Source organism: Vanacampus margaritifer, chromosome 6 (assembly GCF_051991255.1).
Source record: "Vanacampus margaritifer isolate UIUO_Vmar chromosome 6, RoL_Vmar_1.0, whole genome shotgun sequence".
Classification (NCBI taxonomy): domain Eukaryota; kingdom Metazoa; phylum Chordata; class Actinopteri; order Syngnathiformes; family Syngnathidae; genus Vanacampus; species Vanacampus margaritifer.
Window position 1 is genome coordinate 5,718,747 of NC_135437.1, and position 13,413 is coordinate 5,732,159.

Consider the following 13,413-nt stretch of genomic DNA (forward strand, 5'->3'; position numbering starts at 1 on the left):
AGTTTCTTCCACATTTCAAAAACATACATGGTAGGTTAATTGAAGACTTTAAATTTTCAATGGGTGTGAATGTGAGTGTGAATTGATGTTTGTCTATTTGTGCACTGCTTATTCGCTGACAACCAGTTCAGGGTGTACCCGCCTTTTGCCCACTGTTATCTGGGAAAGGCTCCAACACACTCATGACCCATGTGAGATTAAATGGTACAGAGAATGGCTGATTAATTGGAAGAATGTGTGGTACTGTTGATTTTTACAACATCTTCTCTTTCAGCCCTTCCAATTTTAGACATCCCCTGAGACTAAAAGATTGTGAGCATGTCAGTTGTCATGCTTTCCATCATGTCATCTTCAATGAAAATAAAAATGAAGATCATTAGCATGAGAAAGGGAAACGTGTTACTTTTGTGTTACCTTTTGAACATATAAACTCTTTTTTCCCCCTTCCCATTCTTGTTTTTCTTTTTTACTTCAATTTATATTTTAAACTTTTAATGTGTTTTGTGTTTTCTTTATGTTTATATGTTCAATAAAACCAAATCTGTCAAGGAAAGCATTGGTCAAAAAGGACTTTTCAGGCTAGTGTCCAAGGTCCCAGTTTACATACAATTATTAAATTTTCATGGAAAAATTACTTTCCAAACAGTGTTCCCTCGCTATAACGTGGTTCACTTTTCGCAGCCTCACCGTTTCGCAGATTTTTGTGTGCAATTTCAAAACATTAACTCATTAATTCATCAGAAAAAATATTGCATTAATCATGAATTAACACAGATTAATCACGCTAACTATTAATTATGACCATAGTTTATCCTTTAGCGTGACAACGGATTGCTACGCTTAAGGTAGCACAGGTTGTTTGAGCAAATAACATAATTACATGCATTAAAGTAAAGCATTTAATAAATGTTTGCGTATGATATTTAGAACATTTGTTCATGTCAAAATATTGGGATCATTTTTTTCCCAATTTAAATGATGCAAGTAATTAATTGATTACAAAAAGAGTAGGATGAGCGTGTGCAGTGGATCAAAAAATGTTGAAGACGTCCTCATAACATTAAATGTCAAAAGAATTAACACATAACCTGTGCTCTTCAAATTTGGCAGGAAAAATATTGATAAAAAAGCCTTTTTTATTAAGTGAATAATGGTGATTAATCAAAATTCTAAGATGTGATTAATCTGGTTAAATTTTTTTTATTGTTTGACAGCTCTAAATTTAACCAACTACCATAATCTTTACAATCTCTCCTGTCTTATCACCTTTATCACGGGATGTGGTGAGAATGGCAACCCTGGGGTTTCCCTCATAAACGATCGGAGAAAAAAAGAGCCTGTCTCGTGTGTGAGCTTGTTTTTAGGTCAAACTGAAGCAAGCATATTACCATGACGTACGGTCATTGTATTGTGCCAGTCAGCTTGTGATGTCAAGTCAAGTTGTGTCTGGTTTGCGCATGCTCTGCTTTGGTGCTGTTGCTCAAGTTCTTTATCAAATTCTTACAGAGACTTACCCAACTCTGTACTCGTTGTCTCTCATGCAAATTTTTGTCAACATAATCAGCCTATCTGTAGTCATCTTATACAGCATGTTTTGTGACCAGAATTGTGCTTTTCTTTATTTTTCCAGAATGCTGGGGATGCTGAGAGTACCTTAAATGTTCTCAATATCCTGGATGAACTTCTGTCTGCAGGTTAGCATGGACATCAATAGAATGAATTAAAAGATTTGCACTGTGTCCTTCAACCAATTGTGGTACTTTTCCTGGTCATGTGAAACTTTTGTCCAAATGAGGTTGGTTTCATATTTTTTATGCTTTATTAATTATTTGCGCAACCATGTAAGCGTTAAATGGCTTGCGCTCTTTGATTGCAACTTTAATGGCTCAACAAAAACAAATTCTGCCAAATGCCAGCTCCAAGTAACCCTGATCTGGACGCTAATATTGCTCATTTTTCACCTCAGTTAAACCCCCCTCACCTTTCATTAAAACTTGAACTTGTCGAGTTAAATTATTCGTGGAATTCTTGAGGTCAAATCCTTCGAACATAGAAAATCTAGAGAAAAAAATATATATCCTGGTTTCAGATTTTAAAAATGCTTATTGTACTTTTTGTCACGGTTTTAATGCTGGCCGTTTTTTGGTCACACTTGAGCTGAAACCAGAATTAACTTGCAAATAGGAAGAGACCTTTCTATTTGAGATATCAAGGTAAAGATAAGGGAATTAAACTGGCACATAGACTGCATTCACGCCTGTCATTTCACCAAACAAAACAAACCAATAACACTTTAAAACGTAGTCTTGGTCTAACTCTGCTGTGATTCATTTAACATAAGTACAAATGCGAACCAACATTAAAATCACAGTAGAAAGCATAGCAAAGTCACACATTTAACATTGAACCTCAGCATATTAGCCTTAAAGAGCAAATTTGTAGACAACATGTCGAAGACTTTTCTGCCAAGGTTTAAATATACAGCAAAGGGGAAAACTATCCCACTAGTGAAAATAGCATAATAAACCTTGGCTTGCTATACAAGAATTTATACAATTTGCAAATTGTCCTCACAATATGGGGAACAATTACTGTGTTTTATATACAGTATTATTTAATTTTTAGTCTTGAGCCTAAATAACATTTGGGAGTAAACGATTTTTTCCAACCTTTTTTCAAGTTGAGTTTTTAGTGTTTGAGGAAATGTGATCTTATTTATTCACATTTGACTATTAACCTGAAGTGTGTCTTTAGTGGGTTGAAGGTTTGGATTCACACATTTTGTTCGGAATGTAGATCAATGAAGATAAATGAATATAATTGAGATCTAGTATTGGTGGCATGTTGGTGTACTGGTTAGCACATCTGAATATAGCATATCTTCAAATCGTGGCCTTTGCAAGTTCTTCCTGTGATTGTCTGGGTTCCCATTTTAAATAACCTATATCTGGCTTAGAAGTCAGAAGTATATGCAGCAGCATAAGCCAGGTAGAAAAAAGGTGACTTGTAGTGTGCAAGGTACAAATAAACACAAATAGTATGCATAGTATTGCAAGTAAGGTTTATTGTTTAGATTTTGATCAATTCCTGCAAGTAAAGCAGTAGTGCCCAATTAACCCTCACCCTTTGTTTCAGGTACTGATCGTCGTATTGACTACATGATCAGTAAAGGTGGAAGCGAAGCCTTGCTGAATGCACTGGTCAAAAATGGCAGCAGATCCAGTCCCGACTACACAATTTTGTTGCCCATACTATATCTGGTGGCCAAAGTTGGACACAAAGGTAACAACATTCAAAAGAAAAAGGGAAAACTTTAACCCCCAAAAATTGATTTCTAGCATAGCATATCTTTTACTCATTGCATTTGGGTATTGGGCATAAAAAAAAGCTCCCCGTAGAAAACAGTGACTAAAACGGTGAATTATACTTGCTGCTAATTGGAAGTAATATAAGAGGTATATTTGATATTGCAAACTAACTTTGACATGACATAATGTGTGTGTTTTTCAGACCGTGACATAGGTAGAAAGGCTGAGGAGGCTGGAGCTGTTCTGCTGACTCTAAACCTTCTCAAAAACAACATTCAACACGCCATGAGGGCTGAAGCATACCTCGTTGTCATCCAAATGTTTGCTGCATCAGGTAAAGTGGGTTCTCAGAACTTTTACAAATAATATTTTATTTGAAATACGCTTAAACACTTAAAGTTGTTTATATTTGTATTTTTTGTATTCTGAACAGTACACCAATTAGCTACTGGGATAACAAGGGTTTCTATTACTGATTCACATCTTAATGGACCCTTTGCAAATAATAGTATGGCGTTCAGATCTATTTGTTGCGGATAGTTTGGTTCACCTTTTTTCGGTTTGGCGGAATATAGTACAGCCTTCTATTCATAGGCTCACATAAACAGTTGTGTATGAGCCTTAAAGTGGATGGATTTTTTTTCTTTCTGAGGGGAGTATGAATGATCATGGCTGGGCATTGTTACGTTCCAGTGTGCAAGTTGTTATCCGAATTCAACAGTGTTTTAAGCAGTGGCTAGCGAGTATTCATCACGAGATGTTAACTGTCACAACACGCAACAAAATTGCTTCTTATTTGCAGCGCGACAAGGATCATGAGACATATGTTTGTGTGTCAGCGCCTTTTTTTCCTCATCTGTATGTTTTATTGTGTCACAGTTTCCACATCAAAACTTATTGGGTCAAACCACGGTCTGGATACCATCTACCACCTTATCCCTCATTATACCACCAAGAATCTGCAAACAATTAAGTATGTACTGAATAAACACATGCATGCATTCTGTACTAACTAGATTTAAGTGATACACTTAATTATGTATTTATATAAAAATTGAGACACTCTGAACTTCTTTGAGCTTTGCTTCTTGAATCGTCCACTGGGAATCTGGTGTCATGTTAAATTAATAATAGAAAATCAATGCAGTCATTCTGGTGTTACATTCCATAACAAATCCATTTAGTCACATGCTGCTCATTTCTATTTGTCCAAGCGTGACAAATTACTTTAATAGCCCCAAATCTTGTATTTCTACTCTGTTTAAGGTGTTTAAGTACCCTGAAAGCATTATTATTACAATTACATTTTGTTATATGAATTCATTCAATTATAAACTGCAACCATATTACACCTCCAAATTAACTACACGAAAAAGAAATCAAGGACCACAAAAAAACAACAACACATTGTTTGCTTTATGATACTCAATTTACAGCATAGAGGATTTTAATTTGTATAGTAAGAAAGCATTTAAAAATGCTGCATAATGTATGTTTAAGGGTGTGAGAGTGGGACTTAATTATTTCTGTTTTGCAGGGCATCCATTAATGCATTTGCTGCTCTGCTTTCCTCAAGTAAGTTTGACCATCCATTTAGCGGCTGGCTGACACTGAGACTTAACATGATTTATATATATATATGGTCATTGTCTCCACAGCAATCAGCTTTAATCACTTAGTTGTGTCTTGGTGTATTAAAACAAACATGTCTGCACTGCATGGCATGGTTAAATAATACAGGATGTGTAAATTGTCTTATTTGGCGCCCAGTTTCAGTGACTCAAGGTATCACAGTATTAGCTGAGATCACATTCGTGAGCCATCTAAATTGCAGAAAATGACATCCATCCATTTTCTTAACCGCTTGTCCTCATAAGGGTCGCGGGAGAAAATGACATTTTATATAAAAACAATTGGTTTAAGGGACATTTTTCACTTTAAAACTCTCCTTATGTATTTTCTTCCCCATCATGAATATATGATAATTGCTTGCATTTTTAATTTTATGAATTTGTTTCGGAAAAATCAGTAAATAAGTCCAAAGGGCAAAAATTGTACTTGCCACGATGGCAGAACAGGATGCATGGAGTCAGCCTCAAGTCTCGCCTCAAGCTGTAGACTAGGCTGGAATCAGCCTCAGGCTGCAAGCAGAGTGGATGGTGGAGCAGGCCAGCAAAAGCAGATCTGAGCTGTATATTTTGGTAGCCTTGCTTACCATACTGCTGCAGATTTAGACTAAAAGCTAGCCACACTGCACAGCTCCCAAAGACTGCGTAGGCCGAAGGAGTCTATACCTCGCCTATTGAGTAGCCAGTGTATCATCCAAAACACAAAAACAATATGCCCAAATCCACAGACCTTGATTTGAGTAGAATCAGACAACAGTAAATCAGCATGGAAAGCAACTGTTTATAAAAAAAATAAAATAATAAAAAATAATCACCACACATGCTGCCATCTTCATTATCATTGTTTTTACTGCATCAATGAATGTCTTTCTACACAAACTTCATTTGAGGATAACATTATCAGTTAAAACATGCTAATATTTTCCGTGTTTTACCCTGTTTCTCTGTTTTTGTTTTCAACAGAGGATAACATTTGCTCAGCAGTGTCCAAGGGTTATGTGTCTGGTCTCTTAATGCTCTATGAAGAATGGCACAGGAAGGACACTACGCACTCGGCCATTAGCGTCCTCCAGGCACTGTTGCGTTGCTTTTATAAAATTGCACGCAGTGCTCTAGGCAGAGACACTTTAATGTCCCATGGAGGCTTACGACTTCTTTATCATACTACTCAGGTAATAATAAGTCTTGGTTTACTCATTATTCATTCATTGTTTATGTCACTGTACATGTTTGGATGTGGTTTGATTTATTGGTTGATATGATTTCTTATAACAAAGACACTCCACAATATGAGTTATGACTAGAATAGATGAGGTTTAAGTAAAAATCTGTCTGGGATTGATGAAGTTTAACACTGAACTGAAAAGATGTACTGTAGTATTAATAGACATAACAGAAAAATGACAATTGTTAGTTGGGTCCAATTTCTAATGAGAATTGATCATATGTTAACATGCTAACAGCTTGCATATACTGTACTATTACACTGCAAGAAATAAAGTTCTTCTGTGAAAGCAAAAAGGCAAATCAATCGGAATTTTGCAATCTGCCCTTAAGTAAGTGTGCATCAATTAGATTCTTTTTAAAATTACTCTAAATATCAAATTCTTAAAAAGTGGTAATTCTTGGAATATAATTAATAGTAGCCTTAATGTCCTAAACAAGCTGAACATTAAAAAAAAAAAAACATATTTTAAGTTGGAATTGCTTGAATCAATTGATAAATGTGGGAGGATGGTGTAATCTTGTAAAAAAAAAATCTGTTAATTAGGGAATTATAATATGGAAAATTAGAATTTTTTAAAATCTTTGGGATTTGGAATCTGAAAAATAATTCCCTGAATGAGTGGGAAATGTAGAAATAGTCTGGATCAGTTCAGAAATGTGAAAGGAATATGTACATTTGTAAAATGTTTCCATTAATTTATGACTGTTATGATGTAAAATGTCAATTCTGGGGAGGAAAAAAGGAATGTAAAAAGTTGTTTGAAAGTTGCCCTCATTGAGCTGAACAGTTTGACGTGAAAATGGTTTTGAATTGGTTAAGATGCAAGTTTTACAAGAACAAAAAATGTGGATAATAATAACAAATTTCAGTGCAGAACATAAGATGAAGAGCATTAACACAGACTTTTCAAGCACTGTGTTATTGGACTCAAATCTCACATAGAAAGTGAGTGTGTAAGTTAATCATGCATCCAATACCAGTAGCAATACAGACAACAGCTACTTTCACATCCCATTCCAGAATAAAAGAGACAATTGATGACTAGATTTGAAAAGCGAACCAGTGAATGAGCTAATTTTCAAATGAAATGTAATGTTGGTTTGTCACATTATTAGTGTTTTGGGTATTTGTATTTTTGCAGACATGCTTGTCGAAAAAATGTCCAGAATCATTAGTAGAGTCCTCTGTTCAGCTGATGAGATGGTGCCTGCCTAAAACCCGTCTGCCACTGACATCAGATCAATCCGCATACCGCTTCCCCTTGCCTGGAAGACAACATGATGTTATTGATATGGCTGCAATTGCAGGTAAAGACTCAATGGTAACAGTTGTTCCAATCTTTGAAGAATGACCTAACAGTTGAAAAATATCATTTATGTGTAGTTAATATTGATTGTTGTTGCAAAATGGGCAGGATTTGGATGGAGATTTTCTCAGCAACTATTTCTTTGCACAGCTTTTATTTTATTACTGTCCCATTTATGTCATGCATCTTGTTATGTAGTACCACCTCATTCATACTTTTCTTTTGATTTTTTTGTTTTGTTTTGTTTTTTTAAGATGAGAGCAATGGTGAGATTGGTGGTGATGATGATGATGATAAAGTGGAGGAAGATTGCCAAGAGGCTCAGAGTAAAGACTATGTACGTTGAGGGGCTTTATGATAATTTATATTGATGTTTCCACTTACTTTACATAATAATAATAATAATATTAATAATATTATTATTATTAATAATAATAATAATAATAAAAACTACTGACTTTGTTACGTGAAAAAAAAACTTTTTTTTTTTTAGCAGATGAAACAAAGTCAACACTTCGTTGCCTGACAGAAAAATTAAAAACATTAAAATACATTTGCTAGTCTCTTAGGGAGATGCTTTTCCTATTGGGTCATTGAACTCAGATAAACCAGGATACCTATATCATCTGAACTGAATTACTTCTTTTTGGTTATTTATTATTGTACAAAAGTTAATTTACTTAAAATATCAAATATAATAAATAATAATAATATCAAATATATATTTTTTTAAATAATGCAGCTTATAAATCCTTATTTGAATTTAGCAGAGAACTACAGTGGATATTATCCACTGTGACTATTGTGCTATATTATATAATATTAGAATACTAAATCAATACATCCATATCTTGAACCGCTTATCCTCACTAGGGTCACAGGCGTGCTAGAGCCTATCTGTCAAAACGGGGGGCTTTAGGACCCAGATGCGGGAAGGCAGAGCAAGGAGGCAGAGGTGTAGTCCAAAAAATAAAGGGATTTAATTTCTATTGACAAAGAGGGTTCCAAAGTTCAAAAACATAAAACAAAGCATGAACTTGAACTTGAACAAAAGATGGAACAAAAAAAACTGACAGCAACAAAACATGAACTTGAACTAGAACTAGAACTTGGGAGGGAACAGAAAACAGGCAGCATGACATGAGGACAAACATACATACCACAATGCACCAACACAGACAGAGGACAGAACCAAAACATGACAGAACCCCTCTGTCGAGGGACGGCTTCCAGACGTCCCTTTAATAATTTCAAAAACAGGGTGGGCGGAGGGGGATCACGGAGGCGGGAACCTGACACATCCCTCCAGTCTAGTCCGGGGGACGTCCCGGGCGCCAGACGAGGCGAGGACGCTCGGGGTCCTGAGGCTGCCGTGGAGGCTACCGACGAGGCGGCCGACGAGGCGGCAAGACTTGAGGCGGCCGTGGAGGCGCGAAGACTTGAGGCGGCCGTGGAGGCGCGAAGACTTGAGGCGGCCGTGGAGGCGGCCGACGAGGCTGCCGACGAGGCGCGAAGACTTGAGGCGGCCGTGGAGGCGCGAAGACTTGAGGCGGCCGTGGAGGCGCGAAGACTTGAGGCGGCCGTGGAGGCGCGAAGACTTGAGGCTGCCGTGGAGGCGCGAAGACCTGAGGCTGCCGTGGAGGCGCGAAGACTTGAGGCTGCCGTGGAGGCGCGAAGACTTGAGGCTGCCGTGGAGGCGGCCGACGAGGCGCGAAGACTTGAGGCTGCCGTGGAGGCGGCCGACGAGGCGCGAAGACTTGAGGCTGCCGTGGAGGCGGCCGACGAGGCGCGAAGACTTGAGGCTGCCGTGGAGGCGGCCGACGAGGCGCGAAGACTTGAGGCGGCCGACGAGGCGCGAAGACTTGAGGGTGCCGTGGAGGCGGCCGACGAGGCGCGAAGACTTGAGGCTGCCGTGGAGGCGGCCGACGAGGCTGCCGTGGAGGTGGCCGACGAGGCGGCCGTGGAGGCGCGAAGACTTGAGGCGGCCGTGGAGGCTGCCGTGGAGGCGCGAAGACTTGAGGCGGCCGACGAGGCGCGAAGACTTGAGGCTGCCGTGGAGGCGGCCGACGAGGCGCGAAGACTTGAGGCTGCCGTGGAGGCGGCCGACGAGGCGCGAAGACTTGAGGCTGCCGTGGAGGCGGCCGACGAGGCGCGAAGACTTGAGGCTGCCGCGGAGCCGGCACGGAGTCCGGGGCCTGCTGTGGAGCTGATATGGGAACTTGGAGATAACGCGGAGCCGGAAGCTGCTGTGGAGCTGATCCGGAATCCTGGGGCTGCCGCAAAGCCGGGACGGAAACCTGGGCCTGACGCGGAGCTGATACGGGATCTTGGGCCTGACGCGGAGCTGATACGGGATCTTGGGCCTGACGCGGAGCTGATACGGGATCTTGGGGCTAACGTGAAAACGGGACGGAAACCTGGGCCTGACGCGGAGCTGATACGGGATCTTGGGGCTGACGTGAAAACGGGACGGAAACCTGGGCCTGACGCGGAGCTGATACGGGATCTTGGGGCTGACGTGAAAACGGGACGGAAACCTGGGCCTGACGCGGAGCTGATACGGGATCTTGGGGCTGACGTGAAAACGGGACGGAAACCTGGGCCTGACGCGGAGCTGATACGGGATCTTGGGGCTGACGTGAAAACGGGACGGAAACCTGGGCCTGACGCGGAGCTGATACGGGATCTTGGGGCTGACGTGAAAACGGGGCGGAAACCTGGGCCTGACGCGGAGCTCATACGGGATCTTGGGGCTGACGTGAAAACGGGACGGAATCTTGGGCCTGACGTGAAAACGGGACGGAGTCCGGGGGCTGACGCGGAGCCGACACGGAGACCTGAGGCTCCGACGGCCGACGTGGCTCGGAGACCTGAGGCTCCGACGGCCGACGTGGCTCGGAGACCTGAGGCTCCGACGGCCGACGTGGCTCGGAGACCTGAGGCTCCGACGGCCGACGTGGCTCGGAGACCTGAGGCTCCGACGGCTGACGTGGCTCGGAGACCTGAGGCTCCGACGGCCGACGTGGCTCGGAGACCTGAGGCTCCGACGGCCGACGTGGCTCGGAGACCTGAGGCTCCGACGGCCGACGTGGCTCGGAGACCTGAGGCCCCGACGGCCGACGTGGCTCGGAGACCTGAGGCTCCGACGGCCGACGTGGCTCGGAGACTTTGGACTTCGGCTGACGTGGTTCGGGGACTTTGGACTTCGGCTGACGTGGTTCGAGGACTTGGGGCTGCCGCGGAGCCGGCACGGAGTCCGGGAGCTGTCGCGGGGCCGGCACGGAGTCCGGGAGCTGCCGCGGAGCCGGCACGGAGTCCGGGAGCTGCCGCGGAGCCGGCACGGAGTCCGGGAGCTGCCGCGGAGTCGGTACGGGAACCTGGGACTGCGGCGGCAGACGTGGCTCAGGGATCTGAGGCTGTGGCGGCAGACGTGGTTCGGGGACTGGGAACAGCGGTGGCAGACGTGGCACGATAGGGACTTGAGGCTGCGACGGTAGACCTGGCAGGATAGGGACTTGAGGCTGCGGCGGCAGTCCTGGCAGGGAAAGGGACATGAGGCTGCGGCGGCAGTCCTGGCAGAGAGGCTTGAAGCTGTGGCGGCAGACCTGGCAGAGGACTTGAGGCTGTGGCGGCAGACGTGGTTCGGGGACTGAGAACAGCGGTGGCAGACGAGGCACGATAGGGACTTGGGGCGGACGTGGCTGACGTGGCACGATAGGGACTTGAGGCTGCGACGGTAGACCTGGCAGGATAGGGACTTGAGGCTGCGGCGGCAGTCCTGGCAGGGAAAGGGACATGAGGATGCGGCGGCAGTCCTGGCAGAGAGGCTTGAAGCTGTGGCGGCAGACCTGGCAGAGGACTTGAGGCAGCGGCGGCAGGCGTGGTAGGACAGGTACTTGAGGCTGCGGCTGAGCCGATACGGGGACCTGGGGCTGCGGTGGAGCCGACACGGGGACCTGGGGCTGCGGAGGCAGACGTGGCTCGGGGAGTTGCGGCTGGCGACTCCGAGCGCCACCATCTGAAGCCCAACGACGCCCAACTCCCTTAACCAAAGAGGACAGCAGGTCCATTTGGGCGGCCATGACGTGCTGGAGCTCCTCCTGGCGCGCCAGGCGCGCCTCCTGACTCCCCATCATGGCCTTCAGCACTCCCGCTGGGTCCTTCTCTGGTTGGTGCATTCTGTCAAAACGGGGGGCTTTAGGACCCAGATGCGGGAAGGCAGAGCAAGGAGGCAGAGGTGTAGTCCAAAAAATAAAGGGATTTAATTTCTATTGACAAAGAGGGTTCCAAAGTTCAAAAACATAAAACAAAGCATGAACTTGAACTTGAACAAAAGATGGAACAAAAAAAACTGACAGCAACAAAACATGAACTTGAACTAGAACTAGAACTTGGGAGGGAACAGAAAACAGGCAGCATGACATGAGGACAAACATACATACCACAATGCACCAACACAGACAGAGGACAGAACCAAAACATGACACTATCCCAGTTGTCTTCGGGCTGTAGGCCGGGTACGCCAATCACAAGCTGTAAAATATTCATATTAACAATAATAAAGACAACAACAAAAACAATATTAATAGTAATATTAGTAATAACCTATTGAAAATGTTGTTCCTCAATAAGACATATATGAATATAAATTGCAAAATATAATAGAGGCACTTCAATAATTATGAAGAAGCACATATGTAGAGTAATATTTGATAAAGAATGTTTCTTTTCACAGGATGATGACTTGGAGACTGACTTGAACAAACTTTGTCTTCGTCCTGCCGCAGACAGACCCAAAGAGCTCCTGCCGCAATACAGCCGTCTCTGTCCTGAACTCTCAAATGACTTGCTGGTACTGTTTCTCAGAGGTTTAATCTGGCATTGTACAGTCAAGTTCAGCACACTTATATAGAGAGAATTATCAAAAAACTGAAAAGTATATGCAGTGACTGCTGTACAAATATGTAAAAATATATGTAACTGTCATATTAAGAATTACACATTTGCTTAATAAAGAATAGGATAAACTATAGGGATTCAACAATATCCCCTTCATTTGTTACATTAGCGTGAGCTTTAAAAGTCTTCAGTGGGTGGCCAAAACATGCCTAATTAAAATTTAACTGCACTAATAAACTATAATCACCAGAGGGTGCTGGAACTGCACAAATTAAAGACAACCTGGCCTTTTAAGCAGATGTGTTACATCCTTTATAAATTACTGTAAAAGCTAGCAGGTAAACGTACTTAAATTGCAATTATTTTGCTACTTAATTACATTCAGTAAGCATACTAAGGAATCATATACAAAGGGCATATACTGTAGAATTCCATTTAGCTGTTTTCCTTTTTACTTACAGTATTGGCATTGTCTGGCTTTTCAGTCACTGTTGAACCATTTTTGGATTGAATAGACACTCAGACATCATACCAGACTGTACTATTGTTTGGTTATGAAGACACTCAAAAGCTCATCATAAAACACAGAAGCAAACATTTTGTCATTTTGAATATTAGCAAGTTTCAGTAATTGCAGGAATTGTGACCAACAAAACTGAAAGTTTAAATTTTTCTTCATGTGGCTTATCAAACTAAGCACCAAACATCTGTGTCACACAGGAGGAGCTGGATTCGAGTTCACAAGAGAGTTCATCATCATCTTCATCTGATGACGAAACTGGGCATTGCAACAGTTTACCTCTACAGCCCTTCACTACTGAAGTTAGCGAACAGGAAGAGAAAAGCACACCAGGTCAAGCCAAATCTGGTTAGGTTGTTATTACATATATGGCAAACAACATCCAACCAAAAAATGGCAGATAGTTTTATAGATACAGATACAAACAAGCTGCTATAAAGTGGGTGGGATCATACCGTCTCCTTCTCAAGCTGCCGACTGCTCGAAAATACTTGTCGACAAGAGTTAGGCCTGATTGTTTTTCG

At 42.5% G+C, this 13,413-nt stretch overlaps 1 protein-coding gene across 1 annotated transcript in view; it reads left to right on the plus strand.

The window, feature by feature from the left end:
• The window catches only part of agbl1 (AGBL carboxypeptidase 1), a 37,695-nt gene that overhangs the window by 408 nt on the left and 23,874 nt on the right, over nt 1-13,413 (plus strand). Inside the window, exons 2-11 of the mRNA XM_077568459.1 lie at nt 1,631-1,694; nt 3,136-3,282; nt 3,511-3,642; nt 4,188-4,281; nt 4,846-4,883; nt 5,900-6,108; nt 7,306-7,471; nt 7,725-7,807; nt 12,206-12,322; nt 13,090-13,222. Of these exons, the coding sequence (XP_077424585.1) occupies nt 1,631-1,694; nt 3,136-3,282; nt 3,511-3,642; nt 4,188-4,281; nt 4,846-4,883; nt 5,900-6,108; nt 7,306-7,471; nt 7,725-7,807; nt 12,206-12,322; nt 13,090-13,222 (1,183 nt within the window). The remainder of the gene's footprint in view (nt 1-1,630; nt 1,695-3,135; nt 3,283-3,510; nt 3,643-4,187; nt 4,282-4,845; nt 4,884-5,899; nt 6,109-7,305; nt 7,472-7,724; nt 7,808-12,205; nt 12,323-13,089; nt 13,223-13,413) is intronic.